Source organism: Gavia stellata, chromosome 7 (genome assembly GCF_030936135.1).
Source record: "Gavia stellata isolate bGavSte3 chromosome 7, bGavSte3.hap2, whole genome shotgun sequence".
NCBI classification, from domain to species: domain Eukaryota; kingdom Metazoa; phylum Chordata; class Aves; order Gaviiformes; family Gaviidae; genus Gavia; species Gavia stellata.
The window spans coordinates 37,732,836-37,759,607 of record NC_082600.1 but is presented as its reverse complement, the minus strand read 5'-3'; the positions used below and the strand labels follow the sequence as shown (position 1 = coordinate 37,759,607).

Below are 26,772 nucleotides of genomic sequence, written 5' to 3'. Positions count from 1 at the left end.
ACAATGAAGGAACTTGCTTTGTCTTGATTATGACTAATAAATTTGAGATACCACTAAATCTAAAATATCACAGTTTATTCCCCCAAAAACTTGATTCTTAAAGATTTTCCAGGGAAAAGATACAGTACTTTAATCAAATTTATTTTACAGAAAGCTGCAATATATTAGCAGCTCAATTTCCTTGTGTTTGATCTGCAAAAGGCTATAAACTCAGAGACTTCTATTTGACAATGAGCAGAAATCAACTTTATGTCAGATACACAGCTGGATATGCAAAAGCATCCAAAAGGGGTAAAAAATATCAAATCATTATCATTACCAAAATTATCTTGCACTATATAACCATAGTGGATTATGCATTAGAATGATAGTGCTGAGAATGACAACAGTCATAGTGTATGGAAGACACAAACAGGACACAAATCTAAAGAAATTATTCTGAGAATCTTCACTGCATGGATGTGCAAAGAGATAAATGGTTACTAACTTTCACATCTACTATGCTCACAACTGTCCCTTTTTTCTAATTTTCATTATACATTAAATTATGCAGCTTAAACTCACTTCTATAGAAATAATTGCTGAAAAGCTGATCTTAATTTATGAGGTGAACTACTAAACACAAGGTACTGCTGTCTGTATTGTTATGCTGGATTTTACTTGCTTTATTAAATATTTCTGTGAAAAATTGGGAAGTTTATAAGGGTGTCACGACTGATATGCTAGATCCTAATCCTTTTCTCAAGATTTTTTTTCATTAAAGAACAAACTTAATGCACAAGAAATATGCTGCAGAATTTTTTATATTAGTCTGGTAAAAGAACAAGCAACAAAATTTGCTTAGCTGGCATTCAACCAAATATTAACCTATTTTGCGAGATAAAATAGGGACCCAAAAAGATTAAATGCAAAGACAGAGGTACATGTGAACCTATATGCTTTTGGGTTACCTTATATCAGCCATAGTTTTCAGTTCAGGTAAGGCTATCAATCACTGGCAGAAGATATTTCTATCCTTTAAATTAAGGATCTCTATTTTATTTGTTGCTAAGTTTAATATTCAGGAAACTTTTAGATATGCAGCCTCAATTTTGGAAGTGGATTTTTTTTTCACTTGCTGTAAAGCCAAGCAGTTTGATTAGCATTCATTAAAATGTAGTAGGATATTCTTTTAAACAAACCCTGTCAATTAGGTCAGGTTTCTCACACGCATTAAAATGAAACCCCAGCTAGAGAAGAAAGAAAACACAAAGGGAGAAAGAGAGAGAGAAAGGAAAAAGATGGGGATGAGAGGACAAACCAATCAGATTTGGTGTTACCAGCCAGCGGAAGTTTTAAAAAACCAGATCACCGAGTGAAATCGTACATTTACTCGGAGAGAGCATCCTTTGACATTGCCTTCTAGGTGATCTCTGAGCTCCTCCAGCTTTCGATGGAGCTACATGTAAACATCAGAAAATGAATTGAAAAAGCAACCTGTTCTCTTGTCACTCTTTTTTTCTTTTTTATTTTGTTCTTTGTTTTTGTGGGGTTTTTTTTGTTTGTTTGTTGGTTTTTTTTTTCATAAATCATAGCATAACACATTTCTCACTGCCCCTGGCAAAACATTTCAAGACATCAAAGTGCTTTGAACAACACAGACATACAAGCTCAGTAAACTTGGAAACTGGAAAAAAAGATGGTTTTACTTGATTAACATGGCTCTTTTTTCAGTAAAGGAAAAAGATTTGAAAAATTAAGGGACAGATCATTCTAAAGCTACTGAATCTCTGTTAATTTATTTATTTATTTGCTTGCTTATTGAGTAAGGCTGTGTTCTAGAATTTTATTTCCATAAAAAATAACTTTCTAGAGGTAAATTTTCATGTTTGGAAACCTCAGCTAGGATCTCCCATTTTCTAAAAGGATGTTCATGCAAGATTTTTTGTTTAAATTCATATTCTGGGTCGTTAAATTCAATCCTGAGCAATGAGATACGGAACTAATAATCCTAAATTAGGTGTCAGTGGATGTTCATAAAAATAATAGGTGAATCCCAGCACATAAGCTACATCTGTGTATGTATATGCATTATGCATCTATTATTGTATGTGATGATCCATTAAAATGCACAGGTCACAGTAGTTACATACATAATTTTCAAAAACAGCTAGAAACTGTGGCTGTCTTGTATTTTCCTCCATGTGAATTCAGTGGTCCTGAATGTCTCCCACTGAAACAGTGCCTCATTCATGTACAGTGCTCTTCTCATCTACACTGTAACTAAAACCTCATCCCAAAACACAGGATGAAAAGATAAAGCCTCACAGACAGTGAGGAATGCTACAGATGCCTCTAGCTATAACTTGTATAAACAAATAGCAACTGGCTTCTTTTTCTACACTGAGATCAATTTAAATGGTGGCATTACCGGAAAGAGGTGTGTAACTAATCCCTCCCCTCCCCTTCTTTATGCTCAGTGAAATAACATTTTCACAAAGAGCAGTTGTAGAGCAGTGTTAGAGAACAGAGAGGAGGGCTTGTCCTGGAACAAAGGCGATATACTCACATACAAAACCAAAATGAAAGATCAAAAACCAAGAATGCAGGAAAGGCAAGGAGAGTGCAGAAGAAAAATGAAAAAATTAGCACTTTCTCAGGTGCTAAAAGGAAATAAAGAGTAAAAAAAGTGAAAAACTGGATGGCTGAAAAAGAGGCAACTGTTGAGATGGAACCTTAACAGAATGGCCTGGACTGCACGTGATCAGCATCTTGGTATAGATTACGTCCTGTGTTTTAAACCACTTATTAGGGTCTAACACTCTGCATGGTGGGTGCTGATTTAGGTATCTGCCTGTTCTGTTAGGTGCTCTAAATATTTAAGTACGTTTGTACAAACATAGAAAAGGTGGAAGGGACTAATTATTAGCAAAACAGTGGCTCCATTCTTATTAGCCTCACATGAATCTCTCTCTCATTTCCTCTTTATTTACTCTGTTTTTTTTTCTGATTTAAAGGCTAGATATACATGAAATATTCAACTCTCTTGTAATGGTCTTTTGCAGAATTAAATGCAAAAAGTGTGAGCACTATAAAAGTTTAATCATGTTTCAAGATGGGAAGCAGTATTCTGAAGATGAGTAAGTCACTTCTCCATGTAACAGGCAGTTAAGAGACAACAAGTAACATAGATCAGAGAAGTGGTTTAATCATGATCACCAAATTACAGGCACTTCAAGGAAGTTGTTACTACCTCTTATTTGTGGTGACATTCAAAACTAAGTAACTGGCAGCCTGCCTTCAGTAGATTGTTCTATGTGTAGCACAGAAACAAACAAAATGTGACCCAACAGCAATAAGAATACTGAAATAAAAATGATGGGATGGTGAGAAATGGAAAAGCCCCTTCCCTCCCTCCCCTCACCTCCCCCTTCAAAAGGAAAAGTGTAGGCTATAGAAGAAAACTTGCAAAATAAATGTTAGAAACATATTTACTTTGAGGGATCCAACTCTACTAGCAACTCCTTTGCTTTCATCCGGCCGTCTAATTTGCTACAATGGGGGAAGATGGGTAAAAAAGACAGAAGAATAAAGAAAAAGTGAACTTAAAAAAATTTCCACACAATCAGTTAGCAGTACATGCAAGACATCAATTTGACTCTCTGAGACACCTCTAGAGGACAAAGACACAGACTCTAATTTCTGGAATAAATGATGCTTTATCACGGCATTTTAAACTTGCTTTGTTGATCATTTTTATTTCAATATATTACCACTCTGGCACATACGTTGCATGCTGAATTCACTAACATTTTTGAAAGAATACATGTTACTTATCTGGTTTGGATATGAAGAATAATGAAGTCCTAAAACTCTAACTGAAGGAAAAACCACCCTATACCTTCTAACAAATTACATGATCATAGTATGCTATAACTGGGAGTATCAGGCCTGGCAAGTATCATGATTGATACCTGACAGAATGCAATACAGATTCCTATTGACCCAGGCCTAGAGATTTTAGCCACTGCTATCAAGATTCCCAGTTAAAAATTATGCTGCCCAACCAGAAAATTTTAATGCCAGACCAACATTAGATTTTTATTTTAAATATACCACGTATAGAACCTCTCCCCCAACATCTCCTACCTGATTACTTTTCCTTTATTATATATGGTTTTTTTCCTAGATGATGCAGAGAATGGAAGAAACAAATAAGGTAGCTGCTCAAAAGGCTTCGTACTATTAGAAGCATGTAAAATAAAACATTCATTTAAAGCAAAATTTCTTTTCAGAATTGCTGAATCCAGTAAATAAACCTCTTTTACCGATAAATTAAACTTGTGTCGTGTGATTTGAAGTAGAGAGGAAGACGACAATAAAAATGACTTTAGGGATATCCTTCTAGTCTGAGTCAAGACTGAATTGAAAGTTTTTATTACCTGATGGTTGTTTCACAGGTTATCTAAAACAAAGTCCCACACAACTGAGGGGAACCCTTTCAAACCACATTAACTGTCTTTTCTTTAAGAAATCTCAGCAAGGAAGCCAAAGACTGAATGAACCATGGAAATTCAACTATGCTTTATGGTCTCTGGAGCACACTAGCAAAAGCACAAGTTAGATTGCCACTTTCTGTTTTTACCTGACTCAGGGAAAATGGAGAAATTAATATTCAAAACACAGTCAACTGTTTGGTTTTTTTTTTTACTTGCACTAGATTCCCAAGAAAATAATGCAACTAAGCAATATATTAACAATTTAAATATTTAGTTCTGAAAGGATGTCCACTAGCAAAACACACTGGAAACATTTATGTAAATTGTTGCTTTCCTTCCCTTGTCTTACGGCATTAAAATAGTATCTGTTCTGAACTCTCAAGTGAAACACCCACATCACTGTTTTGATGGGACTCCAAGCAAATCTCCAAGCAATTCTAGTATACTGACCAAGAAAAAACTACCATTCTTAAATAAAACATGTCTCCTTTAGAAGACAGATTCAATTAAAATATATGCAATTGTAACCTAGTTGCTATATTTTTCCTAATTAAAAAAAAAAGAAGAAACCTCAAGAGGAAAAAAAGATCTTTATTTGAAAAGAAAACAAGGGGAGTTAGAGCAAAGATAACTTGGCCCAATACCCTGGTTGAGATATCACCAGTCCCAGACAATAAGACATAATCAAGTAAAACGCCAATACGTGTTACTAATTTGAAAGTTTTTTCAAAAATAATATATTTAATTTTGTTTTGAAAAATGAGAAATAAGAAAAAATAAATGCTGATAATCTCACATAGTGATATGTAACTAGGACATGAAGAAAAATGCTATATACCACAGAAACTTGGGGAAAATTTTAAGTGATAGCAGTATGCATGCCTTTTCAGGGAAAAAGTTTTTCTTTTATTACTTACCAGTGTGGTTATTGTGGCTGCTCAAGTTGTGCTGAAGGTTTAGGATTCAGTCAGAAATGAGATCAGAGATATTACAGGTGCATATAACTGACAATATTGACTCTTTCTTTCTTCAAAATATATAGAGGAATACATATGGGATGTCTACACTGCGAGCAATGAAATTATAAATGCTTGAAAATATAAATTAGCCTAAGGTCAACTCTATTTTACATCCGTGGCACAGTTAATATACATGATAACATGTTTTCTACAGGAACCTTGCAGAATGCAACTTGGATGCTTCTCAAGGGATGAATCAGCGTGATATGAGTATTACACAAACTATACTACGTCTGTTCTGGGAATTAAATAGGGTATATTACCAAGAAGACAAGCGACAGCAGGAATAAAAAACCACATTTTTTCAAAGCAAATGCCACAGAAAGGAATTCTCATATATCCTTGTCTCTCTCTGGTCAACTCCTGTATGATGTTCTAGAAGTTGACCGATAAACTAGTATTTCAGAGAATGGCATGGATTATACACTCCTTGTTTTTCAGAAACTCAGCTAGACACAAGAACCCCATCATGATGATGAACACTTGCAGCTAGAAAAGATTACAATGAAAGATGTGCACATTAAGTGTTCTAAATCAAAAGTTTGTATACTTTTATCCCCATTGGTCACTTGCGTGATCTAGAAATGAGTTCTTTGATTTTTCTATTACCCATTTGTAAAATGAAAACAATACTTTCTTCTAAGCAAACATAGGACTAATAAAAAGAACCTGAACAGTGAAATTGAAAACAAAACTTTGTTTCTCAGGTTTTATGTTTTTTTCTTTAACACCACAACACAAGCTAAATGAGTGGATTAAGAGATGAGACAGGAGCAACACTAAGTAGTTACTGGCAAAACGTTACCTGAAAGATGTGAGGGTTTTGGAACATTCTGAAGGAGGAGAATGAAGATATTCAATGTAATGAAGCAAGAAAGGTGTTGTGTAGGGAACATTCCAGAAAACGGGCAGGGTATAATGCACTAACAGTTAAGATAAATGCATTATATATTTACATCCCTTTCTTATTCACAATGGAATAATAACAGAAGTTAAAAACTAAAGATTAGCCACAGGTGCCCCTCTCCTGATATCTGAAGAACAAGGTGGAGTTACAATGGGAGTAGAATGAGATAGGAAGCCAGTGGAAGAAAACTTAGGAAGCGGGGAAACCAGAACCAAACAGTGAGCAAAGAGGAGTGCTCATATATGCTTAATGGACTTGTTAGAAGATGAATGAAAGACTTGGGTACCAAAGAACAGACAATGTTTTCTAAGCAGAAGTCTTGCATATGGTTTCATTATTATTCCTCTGCCTTCTAACAGAGCCCATAAGAAATGTACCTGTTTACCTTCATCCCTGACTTTACTCCAGAAAAAGGAATTTAAAAGACCTAACCTTAAATATATATAAACCAGCAGTCATGAAGAAAGAACAGCTCTGAACAACTGGCTAATCTGAGATTCTGGCATTAGTTGGATTTATTTAAAGGAAGAGTTCCACAACAGGAGAAATAGCCTCAAATACTTAACGTTATCCATCTTAGACTCCTTCCCCTTTCTGATAATACACCCTGGTCATGCTACTCTAAAGTTTCCCTGCTTACTGCTTTTGACAAAGAAATTGGAATTTTGCAGGACCTAAAGCTTTCAGAAATGTGTTTTCACGTCCACAAAAGTCAAACAGCTGTCAGACTCTTTTCCAAAATCCTGGCTTATACATACATGGTTCATTATGACAAAGCCTTTTTGATATGATCAAATTACTTAATTCTGAAACTAAATAAATGCAATACTAGCAATGGAAACTCTTTACAGCAGTGGTTTAAAAAGATGTTAAGTTCCTTATTCAATGGCCTGGGCATGCAGTATTGGACTCATGTTAATCAAAAGCAAGAGATTATACTTCACAGCATCCAAATCAAGTTGCTGTACACATAAGAAAAAGGTTAACTGTTCTCCCACTTGACCACTACCTCAGAGATCAATGATGAACAGTGAGTAAAGAAAACTATTAATATTACTTGTGGAACATTACATCACTGGGTCTGCAAATAAATGTTTTTGCATTTGTCATATGTGTTATCCCACATATCCCTGACAACTGCACCAACAAATGTTTTCCGTTTTCTTAGACAAAAATAGTCCCTGTTAGTTTCTAGCCATGGTTTTTCGTCATTGTGCCTAACTAGAAGTTCCCTTGTGCTCCTAACCTGGTTGCCTCAGGGGATATGAAGTTAAATGGTGTGAATATCCTCTACTGTATCCTAAAACACGAAACTAGCTTGCATCATATTTGTCAATGTGACTGCACATACTGTTAATAAATGTTTATGAAGTTGTTCCTTTTTAAAGCAGGTTTTTGGCTGTGAAACAGTGACATTCACAAGCTTGTACATGCTATGAGAAAATATGACTTCCCTTGTTTTTCCAGTTTTACCTGCCGTTACTTCCTTCCAGTTACCATTTAATCTCAAAATGCAGGGAATCATGCTAAGAAATGAATGATCAATTTTGGAAATCTAGAGCAAAACTGTGCATATGATGTTCCTACTTTGGACCACTTCCTTCAGCAGAATTCCACAATATACTCCAAATCTGTTTTTTTTTTTTCCCCCAAGGGCCGTTCAACTGACCAAGGCAAAATATGGAAGAAGAACAATGGGATAAACCTCTCTCCAATCCAATGTAACTTAAACAGATGCTCTATGATTCAGTGAAAAGGGAGGCAGATGTATAAAAGCAACATTAAAATGATCTTAAAGATAAACGCATTGAAAAGACAAAAACATTAAAATTTTACAGAAGAGAAACTAAATATTAATCATAATATATTCAAATAGCCCCCACATGAAGGGGCTTTGAACGAATACAATATATTAAGTCCAGGGATATGTAGGAGCCACCAGCAATTTTTTATCAGAACCTTGGAGATTCCTTAAGTTGATATAGTGCATTCAGCGAGAGAAGAAGGGGGTCCAGTCAATGAAGAGAAACCATAAAAGCTATACTATGCATTACACCATTCTGTTCCAAAAAAAGGTTCTTCAAATCTCTCACACAGCTCATATTAACAGAGAAACCTATCTCAAAAGTATAACCCAACTGGCAATGATTTTACCTCAGTTGGCCAGGAACAATGAACTTTATGTGTTGGCCAGATCACATAAGGGAAGAGAATCCAAAGGAGATTAAATCTTCTGAAGATGCAAAGCACTTTTTCTGACCTTTAGCAGTGTTCATCAAAGTTCATGGTATACAACAAATTGGAGATAAGTGAAGGACAGTGACATCCAGAAAAAAGGAATAAACTGCAAATATTCCATGGCTGGCAAGAAGTAATTTTAATTAGTGAAGTAATTACATACTGCTTGTCAACAAATTTGATGTTTGGGACCATGACTGCCAACATCCAAATATTATATAATAAAATACTGATATGGGTGGTATTTTTTACAACCCTTACTTGCCTGATCAACAGTGGAAAATTCTGATACAGAAATCTGAACTCCAACTAGAATTCCTTCTCTAATAAGAAAAATGCTCTACATCAAGTGAGCAGTTTCTACTGTTAACAAAGAGCTTAATATATTTTTAATATTGCAGCGAATCAATTTCTTTTAAGTCAAAAAATGCATTATGTATAACTTTTACATTCATGCATGAAAAATAGACTTGCACTTGAAAGTATTTTTACTTCTGCAGTTTTAGGCCAGAAAAACACCAATTAGATGGGGCTTCCTAAATAAATGGGAAGTATTTCAAACACAGGGAATACAAGCTCCTATAACAAAGACATACATTCTCAAGCAATAAACGTATTCACACCTATGCATTACACTGCAGTATGGCATAAATGTTTTATTAGGATTGCTGCACTTCTTGAAAATGGTAAACCTACCAAAGCATAATGTACACGAATGCTAATGAGTGCCAATAAAACATCATTATCATACCATCACATATTTTGTTCACACTACCCATATTTGTTTTAAAATTATTTATTTTAAATGGGCACTACTACTCACACTGTTGTTCCATGTGCAGAACAGAGAATAAACACAGTGCGGGTGGACCAATCAGTGGTAAAAAGAAATCCAATTTTCTTTTAATTTTGGCGGTTAGTACATTAATGTCATCATGAGATCAATGGTCTGTTAACACACATGATGACAAAGATAACGTAGCCATATCCTTATACAGTAGATTTTGTAATACACTGGTTATTTTACACCAACTTGTGGCAGCCTAGTTCTTTAAAAATATCTATTGACTTCAGTGAAATTTAATGGTCAGAAATCAAATCTAAAAGTTGGTACGTAAAATGAGCAGCAAGGGCAAAACAGACTACAATAAATACAAACATTACATATTATGCCACTGTTCTTAGTGACTTAATGTCCTAAATCTCATTTAAACTGGAGCTCTGGCCATATGAGAATTGGGTCCTTACTTTCACTATGCAGTTAACAAAATACACAGGCTTTATCTTTCCCAAGACATGAAGAGATTATAAATGGTAAGTAACAAAACCAAAAGGCTACTCTTGGCAGAGGCATGCCCAGCCCAACGGACATGGCATGCAAATCACACAAAGGGCTCCTACTGATTGTAAAGAGTGTTGCCGATCAGAAGGCTTAATTAGCCTGCACAGACCTGTGTGCTGTTGAGAGCAGACTGCTCCAAGCAACTGACTGAGAATAAGTTCAAATACTTTATGCTTCAATTTATTATGCAGGGGACACGTGTGCACAAACATATAGGGACCAAGTTTTAGAGTAGGGTTTCCAGACCCAGCTTGTCTCAGAGCTTTCAGTCTCCTGTCACACAGCTGATGTTCCCCAAACTCTTCTACCCACTTAAGGCTACGTTTCTCCCAGTTCTTCCTGACCATAGCCCTTTCTTTTCTCACAAAGCTATTGCTGCCTCCTGCCTCCAAGCTACTTCCTGCTCTTCTTCAAACCACTCTAAGCTCTGCAGACTCATCACTCAAGAGCCACAAATACTGCTTTGCTCTATAACAGACCTCTACCACTCAACCTTTACATCTGATTTCTCCTCAATTCAATACTTTCAATACTCTCATTTCAGCCCCGCTTTGAACATTTTTTCACTGGCTGCTGGCACATTTTCCTCCTTGCCTATGCCTGCAGCCTCATTTATTCTCTGGCTTTCCCCACAAAGAAAAGCAGAATCTGCAACTCATGCTCCTCGTAGAGCTTTTAAAAAAACAAACACCTGTCACGTATATCAGAAATCTGTCTTGGCAAGCAGGGAAGAAGTTCATATTTAAGGAAAAAAAACCCAAAAACACGTTAAGTCCTAGGTGGTGAAGTTTTGAATTCTTTGTATATAGCTTTCCCAAACTGACAATTCAGTTCTGAATGAGCTGCTCTTTTGCCTTGTTGTCCTAAGCTGAACTGAAGTTCTAAAAGCTGCAGCATTTCAGTGTAGGACAGTGTCCTTTAAACAGTTTTAGACACTTAGCTAGCTCCTATCAAAGATACTGTGGTGGTCATGGTGAAAGCTGTCGCATCAATTAAGTCACTTAGAAGTGACCTGATGGTGGTACAGGGAGGTTACAAAGCAAACCAGCTATGACATTTGTTCTCTTTGACCACTTCTAGCAGCAAAATTAAGGGAGAGATGTTTGCATTTGGGCTCAGCGTAACAAGGAAGATCCCATCTTTCTGAAAACAGATGGGCCAGTGGGACTTTAAAGGGAAGAGTAAACCTCTTTGAGGACAAGTGCATTTAAGGTTTGTTCTCAAATATCTGTAATATCCTGCACTTCATCCTTTTGGCTAGGCAGGCCTGTGTTTGCAAAATCTGTGTAAAGCTTCCTGTCACATGTATTTCCTCACATCTATGCATCCTCAAGAGTTCAACTGTGAAAGAGAAGCGGAAGGGTTGGTAAGGATACTGGGGAAGGGTATATCCGTTAAAGCAGTGAGACTATAACCTCAGAAGATGAAGTGGAAAGTTCCGGGATTCAATTGACTTTGCAGAAGCTTAAGACAATATAACCTTTAAGTGGCTAGATACTAACAATAACCTTGGAAGTGACCAAGGTCAATCTTTGTCCACACCGACAGTGCTGTTAAATGAAATAATTGTCCAAGGAGGTCGCCTGTGAACTTCATAAAGCAAACAAAGTGTTGCAAAGAACCGCCATGCCAACGCATAGAACTCCTTGCTCAAAGGCACTCCTCACATTTTGAAAAGCTATTTTTAAAAGAAAAAAAGCAGTCTTAATAAGTAAACCTTAATGAATGGTGCAAATTTGAAAGAGAGATTGCCAACAGCTGGTTTGAAATCTTGCCAAACTTGTTACTGTTTCTTAAGGGATGATTTCCATAAATCTACTATAGGGTATTCAAGTGGGAGGCCCAGTTTCCAACATAGTCACTGGGGAGAAATAAGTTCCAAATGTAACTGCTTTGAATTTCTCACCTTAAGGATCCCTAATTTGTCATAGACTTTTCCCATAAACACATTCCTACAGTCACCACTATTGATGGTTTAGATAAAAAGCTCTTTACTGAAATATATGCAGGTTTCAGTAAATGTAAATATCAATAAATGCCTACAGAAATTCTTGTTCAAGAATATGCAATGCTACTCTGAAAGTGATCAGAAATAGATAAATAACCACTTTCTTTCCTTTCAAACAAGCAAATATACTGTTGAAGCCTAACTGAAGAAATCAAATTCTACCCTATTCATAAATGCCTCTTTTAAAGAGATAATATGTATTTTGCTTTTTAAAATTAAACTAAATTGGTGAGTAAAATAGAGGCAATCCATTTCAGACATTAAAGATAAATTTTGAGTGTAATAAATATGGGGATTCATTTGAATCACTGTCATTACTATTAATCATCTGAACATATTCTAAGACCTAATCTTGAGGCATCTGTGAATGGCATAATATCTTCATGGCCACACAATTTTGAACTCACCTTTTAACATGTCATGCAGAATTTTGTCATGATTTGTGCTGCTACAGTTTATTTATTTTACAAAGGCAGAAATGTAGAAATAATTAAATACTATTTTCTCACGCAGTCTCCTCAAGGAACAAGCAAAACTAGTTAAACTGATTGTTGATGTTCAAAATGGGACAATTCCCTGGAGACTACAGTGCCTTCTCCTTTTTCCTGTTGCGCATAGAAAATTAAAACAGGGAGAACAACCTGTGATCAGTATTTTACTAAATGAAAAGTGGCACAACTAGTAAGAATTTTCTCAAACACAGGCAATGCACTTGGCGCATATTAAATTCTCCTTGCAGATCCAGAATACAGAGTTGGATAGGCACTGACCTAACCCTTACATGAATTACAAAATAAAGGGCTTCGAACATACATTGTGAGAAAGGAAGAAATTAGAGGGGTAAGCAGACAAAGAAGTTAAATTTAACAGGATGAACTGCATTAACAAATTTAGAATGGCTGTTTATGAGAAGGCTGGACAAAAGATTGTGACAACTGTTCTTTTGATATTAAAAACCATTACCTTTTCCATCACCTTTGTTTTCTCATTTCCTAGTATTGTTTGTTAATGCTTAGTGATTGTTACAATTTAGCAGGACTATTTAATGGAATGAACTTGATCTGTTACGGATTACAATAATGTTTTCCAACCTTTCTGGATAAATTGGCTATAGGGCTTACCTCATCTCATTGCTTAATGACTACTGTTCATTTGAGGTACTCTAAACTGTCATTTATTGCACTTAGAACAGGAAGAGTGGAACCACACCAAAGGAGCAAGTAAAGCAGCACTGACATAGCACACATGTATTCCTCTGGTATGGTTGCACAGTACCTAAGCTCAAGCTGTGATAAAAGATTATGTGTACACACATACACTCAGATTTTTTTAAAAAAGCCATTCATCCTAAAGAATAAAGAGGCACAGAATGAGGATTACACACACCAATAGGTATAAGTGAGATTAGGCCATATAGTAAGTAAGATGAGTGTTCTTTTCCAGCCAGGAAATAATGCATGGGAACTTGGCAGAAGAATGCTAAAGAGAAAGCATTTTGTAACTTTTTCTCAAAACCTTCTGGGAAATACTGTCTAAAAATAGCTACAGTTCAGAAACTTGGGTAATCAATATGATGGAACAATCTACTTAACGAATGAAACACTCAAATTCTGATAGCAATTGCTCAAGCTAAGTCCTAAAAGATAATGTCTTGTTTTTTCTGTCTTGGAAAGACAAATAGATGAATGACTATATTCACATTTGACACATTGCTGTGCTGACCTATAAATGCACAGGTAACATGATTCTGAGAACTAGCTTGTTTGTTGTAAAAGAGAAAGCCTATCGGCTTGGGCAAAAAAGGTACCAGAAACAGGACCTTGATATTAAGAAGTTATTACAAAAAGATTCTCAAAATTGAGATAAGGTCTATGCCTCCTATGTCTTGTAGAAGGTATCTTGTAAGCTCCATTCAAAACCAGGATATGTGACACACACATTCTAATGGTCTACGTGAGCCTTGCATTCAGGCTCAATCTTTTTTTTTAGATAAACAACTAACTTCTTGGATAGTTTTTTTTTTAATCACATCAGACATAGAATGACTTCGCAGTTTTACACTATAATGAAATTGCCTAATTGCTTTACTACATGAAGATGGATTTGCTCTTAAATGAGAAATATTTTCAATATGGATGCAATAAACCCAAAGTGACCAGGTACTCAATTCAAGTAAGACTGATCGTGAAAAATATACTTTTCTGTATCAACAGACAACAGTTTTATTTACCAAGGGAGACAAATGACCACTTTTCATCAGCCTTTTGCAAAAGTACCATTCTAACTGAAGACAGTTTGAGAGAGAGACAAAATAAATTATTGAAATTGAATACTTTGTCTCTGTTTTCTTGAGTGGAGAAGAACAAAAAAACACGTCAAGAAGGCTACTATGTCTAGATGGAGAGCCTGGCAGACATGAAAATAAAAGATATTATGTTATCTAAGCTAGAAACTGTTAAGTACAAAATGGAGTTAAAAGAATTTAAAACAAGGAGTAAAAGATTTCTTAAACATAAAAACAAAAAAAGAGAAAGTAGAAATGCTATCACTTGAGGTTGGGAAGATATCAATGGTAAACTAGGTAATGAAAAATAATACCTTGCCTGAATTTTGATTAGGCATGATAATACATGATACGGGAACAAAGGCATAGTAATCAATGAGAATTAGTATAAAGCTGTATTACTTTTGATGAGGCAACTGCTCTTACAAATAGATGAAATGTAGGACAGGAACATATAGAACTAAAACCAGAATTTTTGGGAGGGCAAGGAAATTGCTAGTTGGAAGGTAACAATATATTTTGCTGAAAAAGGAACAGGCGGAAGCGAAGTTATGAATACAGTTTGCAAATGAGTGATGTAAATTGACCATATCTAGTATTTTCAACAATGATTTTGACACTAAAGTTAGGAGTGCTCTCAGATAAATATGGGAGGCATCATCATTACAGAGTATTGAAGGAATCTCATCAGCAGGTATCTGATGATATTGAAGACTGCTGTAAAAGAAATGGAGTGAAATTTATCACAAAGTTCTGAACTAACAAGCATCTTTGCTACATAGGCAAGGACTTAACAGTTGGAAAAAAGACAGAGATTATAAATCCATTGTACAAAACGCCAATAAAATCTTACATAAGCAGATATACAGTTTTGATCACTCCAAGGAAGGTGAAATCTACAACAAATGCAAATCTACAACAAAAGACTTCTGAAGGAATATTTTTTACAAGGATGAAAAATGAAGGAGTTTGACTTAGTTAATTCATAAAAATGAAATCTGAAAGTTTCTATGCCCCCCCTTTATAAGTCTATTTGAGGAATGAATACATGATCAAGAAAAGATTGGCCTTATTTAAGTTAAAAGGCTAATGGTGGCACAAAGGCAACTGAGTGCAGACTGACCAGTGAGATAGTGAGGTTCTAAAACAAGGCTGGAGACAGCCATTCAGCGGGGAAAACTATTTTTAGTTTGCTGATCTTAGATGTTATTACATATTACAACATTAAATAGTATTAGATATTGCCCAAAATAGGAGATAAGATTAACAGAACCAGGAGGTGCCATTTACTTTTAACTCCCTTATTTCCTAAAAGCCTTTTCAAAGGTGAAACTGGACTTCAGGGACTAGTAGTACACTTGCTAAAGAACTTACAACTTGAAGGTAATTCCATATTCACGTCATCCATGAGAAAAGCAATGTCCGTGCTTTAGATTCTTGCTTTTCTCTCACATCTTGCATCAGGTAGATGCCACCTACTTTTGTGATGGAACCAGTGAACTTTTACTGCAGATGATACATTAGCCACAGGAACATGCATGCTTTGAAATAGCTTTCCTGGTCTAAATTTCAGTTTTGGCTCCTGCAAACACATAACCGCTTGCTGCTGCCAAACTACTACCACTTTTTACAGCACTCTGGGTTGCATGTGCATATGAAATAAATAGAGTATTATTATTCTACTGCATATCTGTAGAAGCATGATACAATATCAGGATGTGACATGCAAGTAGCTTGCTTCAATAGCAAGCTAATATAGACTTCTGCATAAGAATACTCCTTGAATAACTAACAGATATATTAAGAGTGGTACAGAAAAAATGGAAATGTATGGATGTGGAAGCACCAGAAAGCATAGCAGAAGGGATATAAGAAAAACGTGTTGATGGCACAGAGATTAGTAGTTTATTCAGTTCACAGCACTTCATGCAGCTTCTGGGGATACCTAATCAGAAAAACAAGACAACCTAAAATGATTTACAGACCGAAACAAAGACTTAAGCCACTGACAGAAGACGTTGGAATGATAAAAAGCAGGTTTAGATAAGGAGAACACAGGACAACAAGCAAATATTACATATTCAAGAGGTGGAACTGGATGGAGAGACAAATATCCCCTTAACTGTCAGCTCCTAAAGAGTATAAAAAGCACATCTAACACTAACTTAATGGATACCAGCATAAGAAGAAACCTAGAGAAGTTGTGGAGGATGTGGTATCTGGTGCCCCACATCCCATACATCATTTCAAGGAATCCTGACCAGACCAGGTTGGTACACATATATGGATGCCTGAATGCTGGACAGACTACTGAATGCATGTATCTTTCTGCTTTTGAGTATGTAGATATGAAAGTGTGACTGAAATCCTTTTTTGTTTTAAAATAACATCACCTACCTCTCGTATAATATCTGGCATTGAACTTTGCTACACCACCACTAAATTATTTACTATAATAAGAAACAACGAGAAGAAAAGAGGATCATTGTCTATCCTTGCAAGTACATTTTTAAAATTGCTGATCCTTTTATCAAAGAAAGAACGCAGCAGCAAGTGATGTAGATTATTTATTATGTCAATAGTCAGTGAAGGAACAGAAGCAAGCCTGCCCATACCTGAACTGTTGATTAAGATCAGGTTAAGGTATGAATGGCTGAAATTACAGATTAGCAGGGACTGAGATACTAAAAAAGAGGAGCAGTGGAAAACCAAATTCCTACAAACAGAACATATGGCTATATGAAAATATATCACATAGATGCATAGTTTTACTCTTTAAACCATATTTCATGAAGAAACAAAAATAAATCAGTTGGCACAGGTAATAAGAACTAATATCCCCAAGGAAAAGAGAATGAATGGAGATAGGAAGTCAATATTGCTCCAAGAGGCCAACTCGAGCAGGACATCAAAATGATCATCAGGCACCACCAGTCTCAACAGGCATCGCTGACACAACTAGAACTAGATAGATTGAAAATGGAGCTAGCAAATATTTCTGTAGAGGTGCATTCACAGTAATTTCTAAATGAAGGAACTGGATGAAAAACAGATGTAACTACATTGCTGTTTGGAAAAACAAACAAAAAACCAAACCCAAACCCAACCCCCCTCACCTTGTGTTACATCAGAATTCAAACCAGAGATCTATTTTGGATAGGAACTGAAAAGTTGTGGGTAAGGAAACTAATGTGAGAAGGATGCGCATCTTCTCCTTTTCTTAAAGTAATGCCAAACTGAAGTTACCAGAATTTGAAAAAAAACACTTGGCATTTGAAGAAAGCATCGTAATAAACAAAAACTATTGCTCCCAAAGCTAATTGAAAACAATATTTCAAGGAGGAACTGACAAGCTGATGCAGCATAAGCATACATAGCTCAGAAATCATGCAACGCATGTGTGAGCCAGGATGTCTGTACTGAAAGATTATTCTCTTCTGAAGGGATACACATGCAGAATAGTTACAGTTTGAAAAAATAATTATTTTCAGGGAAAGACTGAGAAGCTTATTTCTGACATGTTTGAAAGTTTCACTGGACTCAGGAAAAGAATGGAATTCTGTAGCTTAATAAAATACCAACTGGTTACTAAGAAAGAGAAATGTAGGGAAATTTTGCATATTAGAGCTTCTTCATATGATGTCCAAAAAGCAGCTGATCCTATAAATTCAAGAATTCTTCTGGATGCTCTGGATTGGTATAGGTAGCCAATTCCCAACTACTCCAACTTCCTTCCTTAGCCCTGCTATAAACAGTTTTTGGGCATGAGACAAGGAAGGGAATTGGATGCTATACTATTTAACAAAGACTGCAGTTACCAATGAATATGGTACTACTTGAAAAACAGATACTCAAGATGAAAGTAAATAAAACTAAGTCAAATAAGTACCTCTACTGAAATTCAATGTTCAGCTTAAACTTGATGACACAAGTCTTTATTCTGCCTCTCCAGAGACTTGTTGATGGGTTTATTTTGGTATCACAGAATCATTAAGGTTGGAAAAGACCTGTAAGATCATCAAGTCCAACCATCAACCCAACACCACCATGCCCATTAAACCATGTCCCGCAGTGCCACGTCTACACGTTTTTGAACACCTCTAGTGATGGTGACTCCACCACCTCCCTGGGCAGCCTGTTCCAATGGTACTAACAAAAACCCCCAAATCCTACCCCTATATTTTTCAACCTTCTTACAAAGTGAATCTTCCATTTTACAAAGGATTTTAGAGGACTTTGATTTTGTTATTTATGATGTATTTGTGGTTTTTTGATATCCCAAGCACACCAAGCTGCTTCTTTCTTGGTTACAACGTCTCACTTTTGAAGCTGTGGCGTTTAGTTTTTTTAAGTAACAACAATCAGGGTTTTTAACCAAAATGTAAACCAAAAATAAGACTTCATTAGGACTCAATCATCCACATATTTTACCAGGACAATACACTTTAAACAATGAGGAAAAAAGGCAATTATTATATGGAAAATATTCCAGTATCTTAATTAGCAATTGATTTGAAAACCACTGCTGCACTGTATTGAGGAGAACCTTGGAGGATACAGTAGACTGACGTGTGTTATTAAGCAGTATTCCTCATCTTCAGGCAACCCTGGCTACTTTCTACTCCAATATACATTCTCTCAGCATCTCTTTTCACTAAATATAATTTTTTGTAATCCTGGAATGTGCACCGAAAAAAAAATTAAAAGGAAATATAACCCAAAAATAATCAAGAAAGCATTGGAATTTTTAGCAGGATCAAATATCTAACTAAGCCGTGTGTGTATAAACAGCTACCTGTTTCACAAAAAAAAGCAAGAAACCCTTGCAGTGCTCAGAGTGTGATTTCACCCACCTAGATCATCCTAACAATTTAAAACATCCTTTCCACTTTTCCATACTCCTCAACCATATCACAGCTAAATAGCTGTGCCAAAACAGTTGCTACTTACTCAAGCCAGTTCCTAGGTAGAAAAAAACCCTATAGCATATGCAAACTTAATAAATAAAAAAGAAAAAAACTTTACTTGGGAATTTAGTGTATGCATACAAACTTCAAAATATATTCACATACTTGCCATATTGTTTTCACCTTGATGACCACCTTAAGAAAAGGTGAATATTGAATATTTCTACTGAAAAAATTGTAAAAATAATTGATACAAAAGCATCTTCCCAACTCTGCCTGCTCCCATCTGCTAATGTGATTACTTCACATAGTAGTTGTATATTAAAAGTCACAACACTAGACTGAAAACATAAAACATAATTAGGTTTAGTATTAATTTGTAACTCGTTTGACTGTGTGGAAAACTGTGCACATTCAACATCAAAGCTATGGTTCATGACAGAAGGTGTTCAGAGCATTTTTCATTGGTAGCAAGCACGAGAGATGATTGAGATAATAAAATATTTTTTGCCACAGAAATAATTCTCATCAGCCTTTTAATTTTTTAAAAAAGTTTAATGTATTTTTCTAGGCTTTTTCATTTCAGAAATACTCTGCAACTGAAACATTTACATAAATTACAAGTATCATACTTTTTACATTAGGAATATTAGGTCTTTAGGTGAATGTCAACTTATGAATGATAAAGATAACAATTCTTAATAGGAGACCGCTATAGAAAGTCATAGAAAGTGATCAACTAGCAGGATTAAATGTACTATGCTACAAAGTTGTGGATGGAGCGGTAGACAGATGAGATGAATGTTTTGCTAGAATCTAAAAAACTTATGAAAAGTAGCCTTGCTTGCTCATTTTAGCTGTAAGATAGAGCCTATATACTTTTCTTACATTGCAATTAAAAGCTATCACAACTACAAATAGGTAAGGATGTAACTTAACACCACCAAGGGCTTTGTCTGATTCAGCGTAACTAAAAAATGGATAGCTAGGGAAGGCACAGATAACCAGCAAGTAAAGTAGAGAGAGACTTTTTCTTAAGCAGAATACAAGGCGTGTCGGGAATGAAGTAGCAAGATGGAAAAAAAATGCTCTCATCTTAAAAGTACTATAACAAGTTCCTTAGAATCTTTCATGATCAAAAATAACACTGAAAGAAACTTTGCACATTGAAGTGGAAGAACTGAACAACAGTGAGACTGATGATCTTGGGAAGTGAAATACTTTGAACACCTCTTGTCACTGAAATGTGTTCCTGGTGATAATTTAAAACCTGTCCTTGGTCTTCTATATCTGCTTCATTTGACTTTGACACACAACATTGCCAAAAATTAAATATTGATTACGTCATTTATGTATGGGAGAAGTGAAGACTTCAACTTGAAAGCTGTAATTTTCTTTTATACTAATATCATCTCCCTAAGAGTAGAACAAAATTAGAAGTTTGAAGGAATGACTCAGTCATTTGGATATATTCTTTTAAGTGATCTGAAATTATACATCTAAAATTTTCTACTGTAAGTTTAAAAAAAGCCCTAAGAGTCAACATTAATGCAAACATAAAAAAGTCTCCATATTTGTAAAAGGTATTTGACACTAGGTAGTGTATTGCTTTTGTATCCAAAAGGAACACTGCATTTAACTTCATGAAAATGCCAACCACAAACATACACAAAAAAATAGGAAGATCTTTGAATCGGAGCAGCTACTGGAAATGACAAGAAAAACTTGCAAGCCACAGTGTCATCCTAAGATTTTGCCATGTGAGTATTCAGCAAATTCATCTAACCTTGTTGAGACAGCAGTAAAACTTTAAAAAGACCAAAACTATATTGTAGAAGATAAAAATATCTGTCACAATCACCATCAACTTTATGGTTGAATGACTGAAAAAGGAAGGACTATTAATGCAGTTTTCCCCTGAGTATAACTTAGATTGCCTCTATATCTAAATCCATCTACTATAAATATGGTTTAAATGCTCCTTGAGCCGCAGTGGATTTTGCTTGAAACTCAAACGCAATTTAGAGAACAAGGAAGGTGTTCCATAGAGATTTGTTAAAAGCTAACAAAAGCAAGCTCGCGTAGTTTTGTGGATGTACCTAATGATAGACAGAATAGTCCCAATGGAAATTTGTCTTGAGAAGTTCTGACATCCCAAGAGGCTACAGTGAAAAATATAATTACTTCTTTTATCAGGTAATTAAACTTTTGAGGACTGATTGAAATATACAGGTTCAAACTCAATATTCATAATTTACTACCTTGATAGAAACAGATTTTCAGAAAACATGGAAGATAAAGTGTAAACAGTAAAGGAAATCTAAAATGAAATGTTGTATTTTGTCTATGGGATCTGTGTGTACATATAAACAACATTAGGTTTTCCAAAACATAATTATGAAAAGGTAAAGACTTCTCCTAACAGATCAATCAGGAGTATTAGTAATGCAGTCTCCCATACCTTCTCTCCAATACCCCCATGCATTAGTAACCTGCTACTTACATTCATTCAACAGAGGTGCTCCCGTCATTGCAGAAGCTTGATTTTTTTCTGAGAGACACACACAACTTTCTGCTATTCAGCAAATTCAGTAAGAGAGATGTAAAGGTTTATGTACATTTAGGACAAAAAAAATACAACAAGAAAATGGTACAACAAAATAAACTGGAATATGTAGCTCACAAAGAAATACAGTGCCACTAGTTCTATAGCTAGCCCACCACTCCAAACAATATATATAATCAAAGAAAACTAAATTATTTTTTTTGCTGAAACTTCCTCTCCTTTGTTTCATTTCATACATACATGTTTTGGAGCCCTGAATGAGTTCCTAAACCAGCACATGAGAATATTGAAAAGATACACACTTGCAGATTAAAGAAGAAAAAAAACCCACCCTGGAATATCAACTGGATGCTGAAGTACAATTTATCTTTATTCTCACTACTGTGTGGATCAAGAAGTCCAGTGTAAATTTAATTCATATCGCATTATTAGAAAGCCAGGATCCAGAAGGAAAAACACAGTAAGTGAAGACATTTAGACATACTGACAATCTTGAAGAATATGAATGTACCATATTTCTTGACAAATTCAGATGATGTCTGAGAACGTGAGGGTATTGAAAAGAACTGAAGAAAAGGTAACGAGTAGTTTGTTTGGTTTTTAAAAATAATAAGCAAAATGAACCAAGAGCCCTCTAAGTGCCAAAGAAGCTTACACTTTGTGCAAAATCCAACCTCTAGGTAATAGGAACAGAAGAGATCACCCTTCAAGTTTATCTTCCAGTTGGGCTTTCCTAGGTCTTTCCCTATATCAGCTTGTACCACTCACTTTTGAAAGACATCACAGAAAAGCTAGAGTACCTAGATGTTGCACGGCAATTCCTGTTATAAAAGTGGTGTGGTCTCACACATTTTGAACAAAATCTGATTTTGCAGTAATGTATGAAAAACAGGCCTTAACATGAAATATCAAAGCATGATCCAATTATGATAAGAGTTCATCTCAACTGATTTCCCAAAGAAGAGTTTCAGATTTTTAATCTGTTTCAAAGTTCTTGTAGTTTCCTTCTGTAATCTCTGAATCTTTGAAGATAGTCTAGAGGAGTACATTCCGCTTCACAACAGATAAGCTTTACTCCTTCTCATTGTGATAACCTTCCTGAAAATATATAGGCTTTATCTAGAGCTATTTCTTAGCAGTGCTGTCTCTTTTTTGTGCCTGTTACTGGTCGTCTTTGGACACTTTTGTTTTGTCAACAGGCAAAAAACTCGGTGCAGTTTCTCTGTTCCATATTGCTCTTCTGCTCTGAGTGTTCTAATGTAATAAGCTCTGAGGTTTTATTTTTAAGCCATCAGACAAGTGCCAATTTTTTAGCAAAAAAATGAAGGAGCCACTTGCAGGTAGAATTCACTGAACATCTTCTTAAGAAAAGTAGACTATATAATGAAGTTTAAGTATGCTGTCCATCAGAATGATTTTGATTCTATTACAGTGAAGGTGAGTACTGCATAAAATAATCCCATAGGCTAAACCAAAACATTTCTATGGATGGTTGCCTATAAATCTTGTTTGCTGACAGAAAAGAATGAGACAGCAGGAAAGAAGAACTACCAGATGCTGGCAATCACTTTAGCAAGCAGAATAATCTTCAAGGATCATGAATTATATGAGGAAGAATGTTATTGTTTGCCATCTGCTATGGGTCTATTAGTATGTCAGCATCTGGTGCCACAGAAAGATCTTTGTGATGTGAACGCACAAAGTGAATTCAGACAGAGTTTTCTTCTGCTGAAAGGAATCCTGCCAAATGTAAACATTACAGGCCTTGCCACTGGTCAATTCACTTAGTTTTTGACGTATGCTATTTAAAGTTTCATAAAAAGAGAACATAGTAGAGTTCACCTCAATGATTAAATAGTATAGCGTAATCAGTAAGAACTGAATAATAATCCCACAAGGTTGGCATTAAAACTTTCTTTCTATTCAATTTTGGCTGGGTTTTGTTTCCAAATGTCAGGCAGCAAATATCTAAGTTTGAGCAAAACCAGTTGGTTTGAAAGTGTCTTAAACTGAACAATAATGAAGTGGGGCACAGAACTGCCCCAGCCCAGGCTAGAAATTTGCACGTAAGTTTTGTTGACAAAATACTACTTGCTTAATGTTGTTACTCAGTGGCAGGATTATCTATGTTCCTGGGGATATTAAAGACATTCAAGGTGTTAACAATTTCATATTAATGATTGATACTGCAAGAGATAACATGAAACTTTAGTAACCATAATGTGTTGGTTGGCCCACATATTAAGTTGTGCAACAGTACACATGGAATGAACTGTTCTGTCTTGCATTTATCTATTACTTAGAATGATACAACCCTTGCATGCGAACCAACCTCATTCAGCAGAGGCAATACATTAATCTGATAGATTACGTGTCTAAGCATGGAGGTTGCAAGGCATAAATGTACTTACTTTTGGTGTTGGGCAGGATGCAGTGGAGAGACGAGAGGTGGCCTGGGCACGAGGGGATTCTGAAGGAGTAGTACTGAGGGAAGCTGTATCACGTGGGAGCACCTGAACACCACGAGAGATGATGGAATCTGGAATCTTAAAAAGAAGAGAGATGGCATTAATAGTAAAAACTATACTGTATTTAAAACTTACTCAAAACCTTACACCAAAAACATAGGAATACCCCACTCCTCAGTTTGCACACCTCCTCATATGCAGTGCTGGCAGTGATTACTGGCATGTTCTCATAATTTCAGTAACAAATACCTAGCAAATATAGAAGAACATATTCTAACTGAAGCAGCATAGAACATACTATTTGTCCTGAAAAACCCATGAATCAGACATACTGTAAAAAAGGAATGTTTTTGCTCATAAGCCTCTGTTTCAAACCCAACAATGACCAACAGTGATTTCTACTGTGGCATGAAGGGAGGCAGACTTCCCATTCCTTAACTAGGGGACAACAGTCTGAACAGAAAACCATTTATTAGCAATGACTGAACCCCTCTGAAGAAAGGTCATGCAGTGAGAAAACTTCTCATAAGAAATGTCATGCCGTGAGTAAGAACTTCATTCTGTGTACTGAAGACTTTATTTCAGCTACAAAAATTCCTGATGCAACGTTTGTGTTGCAAAAGCTACAGGCCTCTCTGGAGGGAGTACAGGTGCTAGAAACCACCATCCAAAGCCAACACTTGGTTTAAAATGCATTCTGAAGAGAAAAAATAAAAAAGCAATTTCCCCCCCCACACATAATATATTAGAAGGCCAGCTATTTCTAAGCTGGAATTTTAGGGACAGATCCTCTAGCTGGTATTGTTAAGCCACTTAAATAAATGGGATTACACCAACTTACAACTGCAAGAAAGTTGTCTTATTTTCAGTAATAAAAGTGAATCTATCGTTATTTTTTATCTTGTCTCTTCTGTTCAGTTTTATCACCAATTCCAAAGAAAAGAGGTAGAAGAATACATTTAAGAATAAAGCTATTCTTAGCTTTAATATACTGAGTCTAAGACAGTCTGTTGCTTCTCATTACTGCAGTGTTTGGGCCCAGCCATGCAGATATCACACCAGCTTTATAATTGCCTGGATTGCTAGTTTAACATAATGATTAATTTTTTATTTTTTGTGTAAAATGGTGAGACGTATGAATGATAAATATCTCAGATAGGAGAACTGATCTCTAACACTAGTTCTACAAGACAAAACGCAGCAGATGTTCCGCTATAACACGCTCTCTACAGAGGCTTATTCTGGTTTTATTTTCACAGTTTTAACCTCTTCCTTTTTCAGAGACAGCACTTCGACCAGATCAGATTGCTCTTACTTCCTGCAATTCACTTTTCTATCTCAACAGACAAGAAAATATAGAAATTCAGATCTTTGACAGAATATATATACACGTAGTTTAAGATCTTTCTCCTCATTAAGAATTTCTTAGCTCAGGCTGACGTTCAAGTTCCAAGAGAATCACCAAAAGAACCCCCATGTTTGGAGAAAATGGCAGTAGCAGACAATAAAAGGAAGCAAGTAATGAAGATCCAGTGACAAACCAAACCCCTAACACTGGACATTTCCAGTCAGGACTTTTTTTAAAATGGAGATGCTGTACCCAGTCTGCATCTAGGCATTTTGAGCATTCTTGCCTAGTAAGGCTTTAGAGCAAATAGAAGCCACTGGAAAGTACCTCCTTCCAGGAACAAGCTTGAATCCTAGCTTTTAAAATCTCTTGCATCCTTAGGACCAGTGTTGGAATATTAAGACAGCTTTGTTGCTTGTCTCTGTGCAGTTAAAATGACCAATCTTAAGGCTCAAGTCATTAAATACTGCTTTTTTTGTGTCATTTTTTTCCCCCTCAACTTCCCTGGTTCCCACCTATAAATAATGACTATGGCAACCTTGACTTAGAGGTACTGGGTTATACATAGGGGACCTTATTTCACCATAAACCTTCCTTCACCTGTTAATTTCTCATGTTTATAATCTGTTTGTAAGTTGTGTGGAAACAGATCTTGTTCTCACTGTGCCACCAACTGCCTACTTTCTGCTCTGCTACTGTGTTTCTAGACTGACAGTATTTTTTGCCAGTCAATTTCTGTCAGCATTTAAAAACCCACAACTTTCCTCAAAGGATCTTTCAAGGCTAAGTAATTTATGCTGCAATTTCCACTATAAATTATGAAGTCAGCAGAGTTTCTCTTCACTGTGGACTACTATGCTGGTGCTGTCTTCCTCTTCAGAAGCAGTGCCTAACTGGCCTCTGCTTGGAGTATGCTGAGTTGCAAATGGCATCTCAGAGATGTACTATAAATAGAGGTAAACAGGGACAATGATATTCTGATCATGCAAATAATTTGTAGTCAGAAGCACCATTCCCCTTCTGTTCTCTTTTCCTCCTGAAATCCCGTCTTAAAGAACTGCATGTGAAGTACTAATTTTTGCCTATGTGAAAATTTTACAGACACAAAATCTCAGTGAGAGAATTAAGTTAGTTCACAGTTACAAATTTTCCTCTCAAGAGGTTTATTTCTCTAATATGACAGTGGAGTCTGTTGTATTGCTAAAAC

General features: G+C 35.8%; 1 protein-coding gene across 8 annotated transcripts in view; it reads right to left on the bottom strand.

The window, feature by feature from the left end:
• Positions 1 to 26,772, bottom strand: part of GPHN (gephyrin) — a 301,131-nt gene that overhangs the window by 77,298 nt on the left and 197,061 nt on the right. For 3 of the 8 annotated variants that reach the window (XM_059820017.1, XM_059820016.1, XM_059820019.1), the window contains 2 exons: positions 24,161 to 24,295; positions 3,475 to 3,531 (listed from right to left, as the gene is read on the bottom strand). In XM_059820017.1, coding sequence (XP_059676000.1) covers positions 3,475 to 3,531; positions 24,161 to 24,295 — 192 coding nt within the window. Of the gene's footprint in view, positions 1 to 1,366; positions 1,439 to 3,474; positions 3,532 to 24,160; positions 24,296 to 26,772 lie in introns of all 8 variants that reach the window. The other 5 variants (XM_059820021.1, XM_059820014.1, XM_059820020.1 and 2 more) reach the window with 3 other exon arrangements.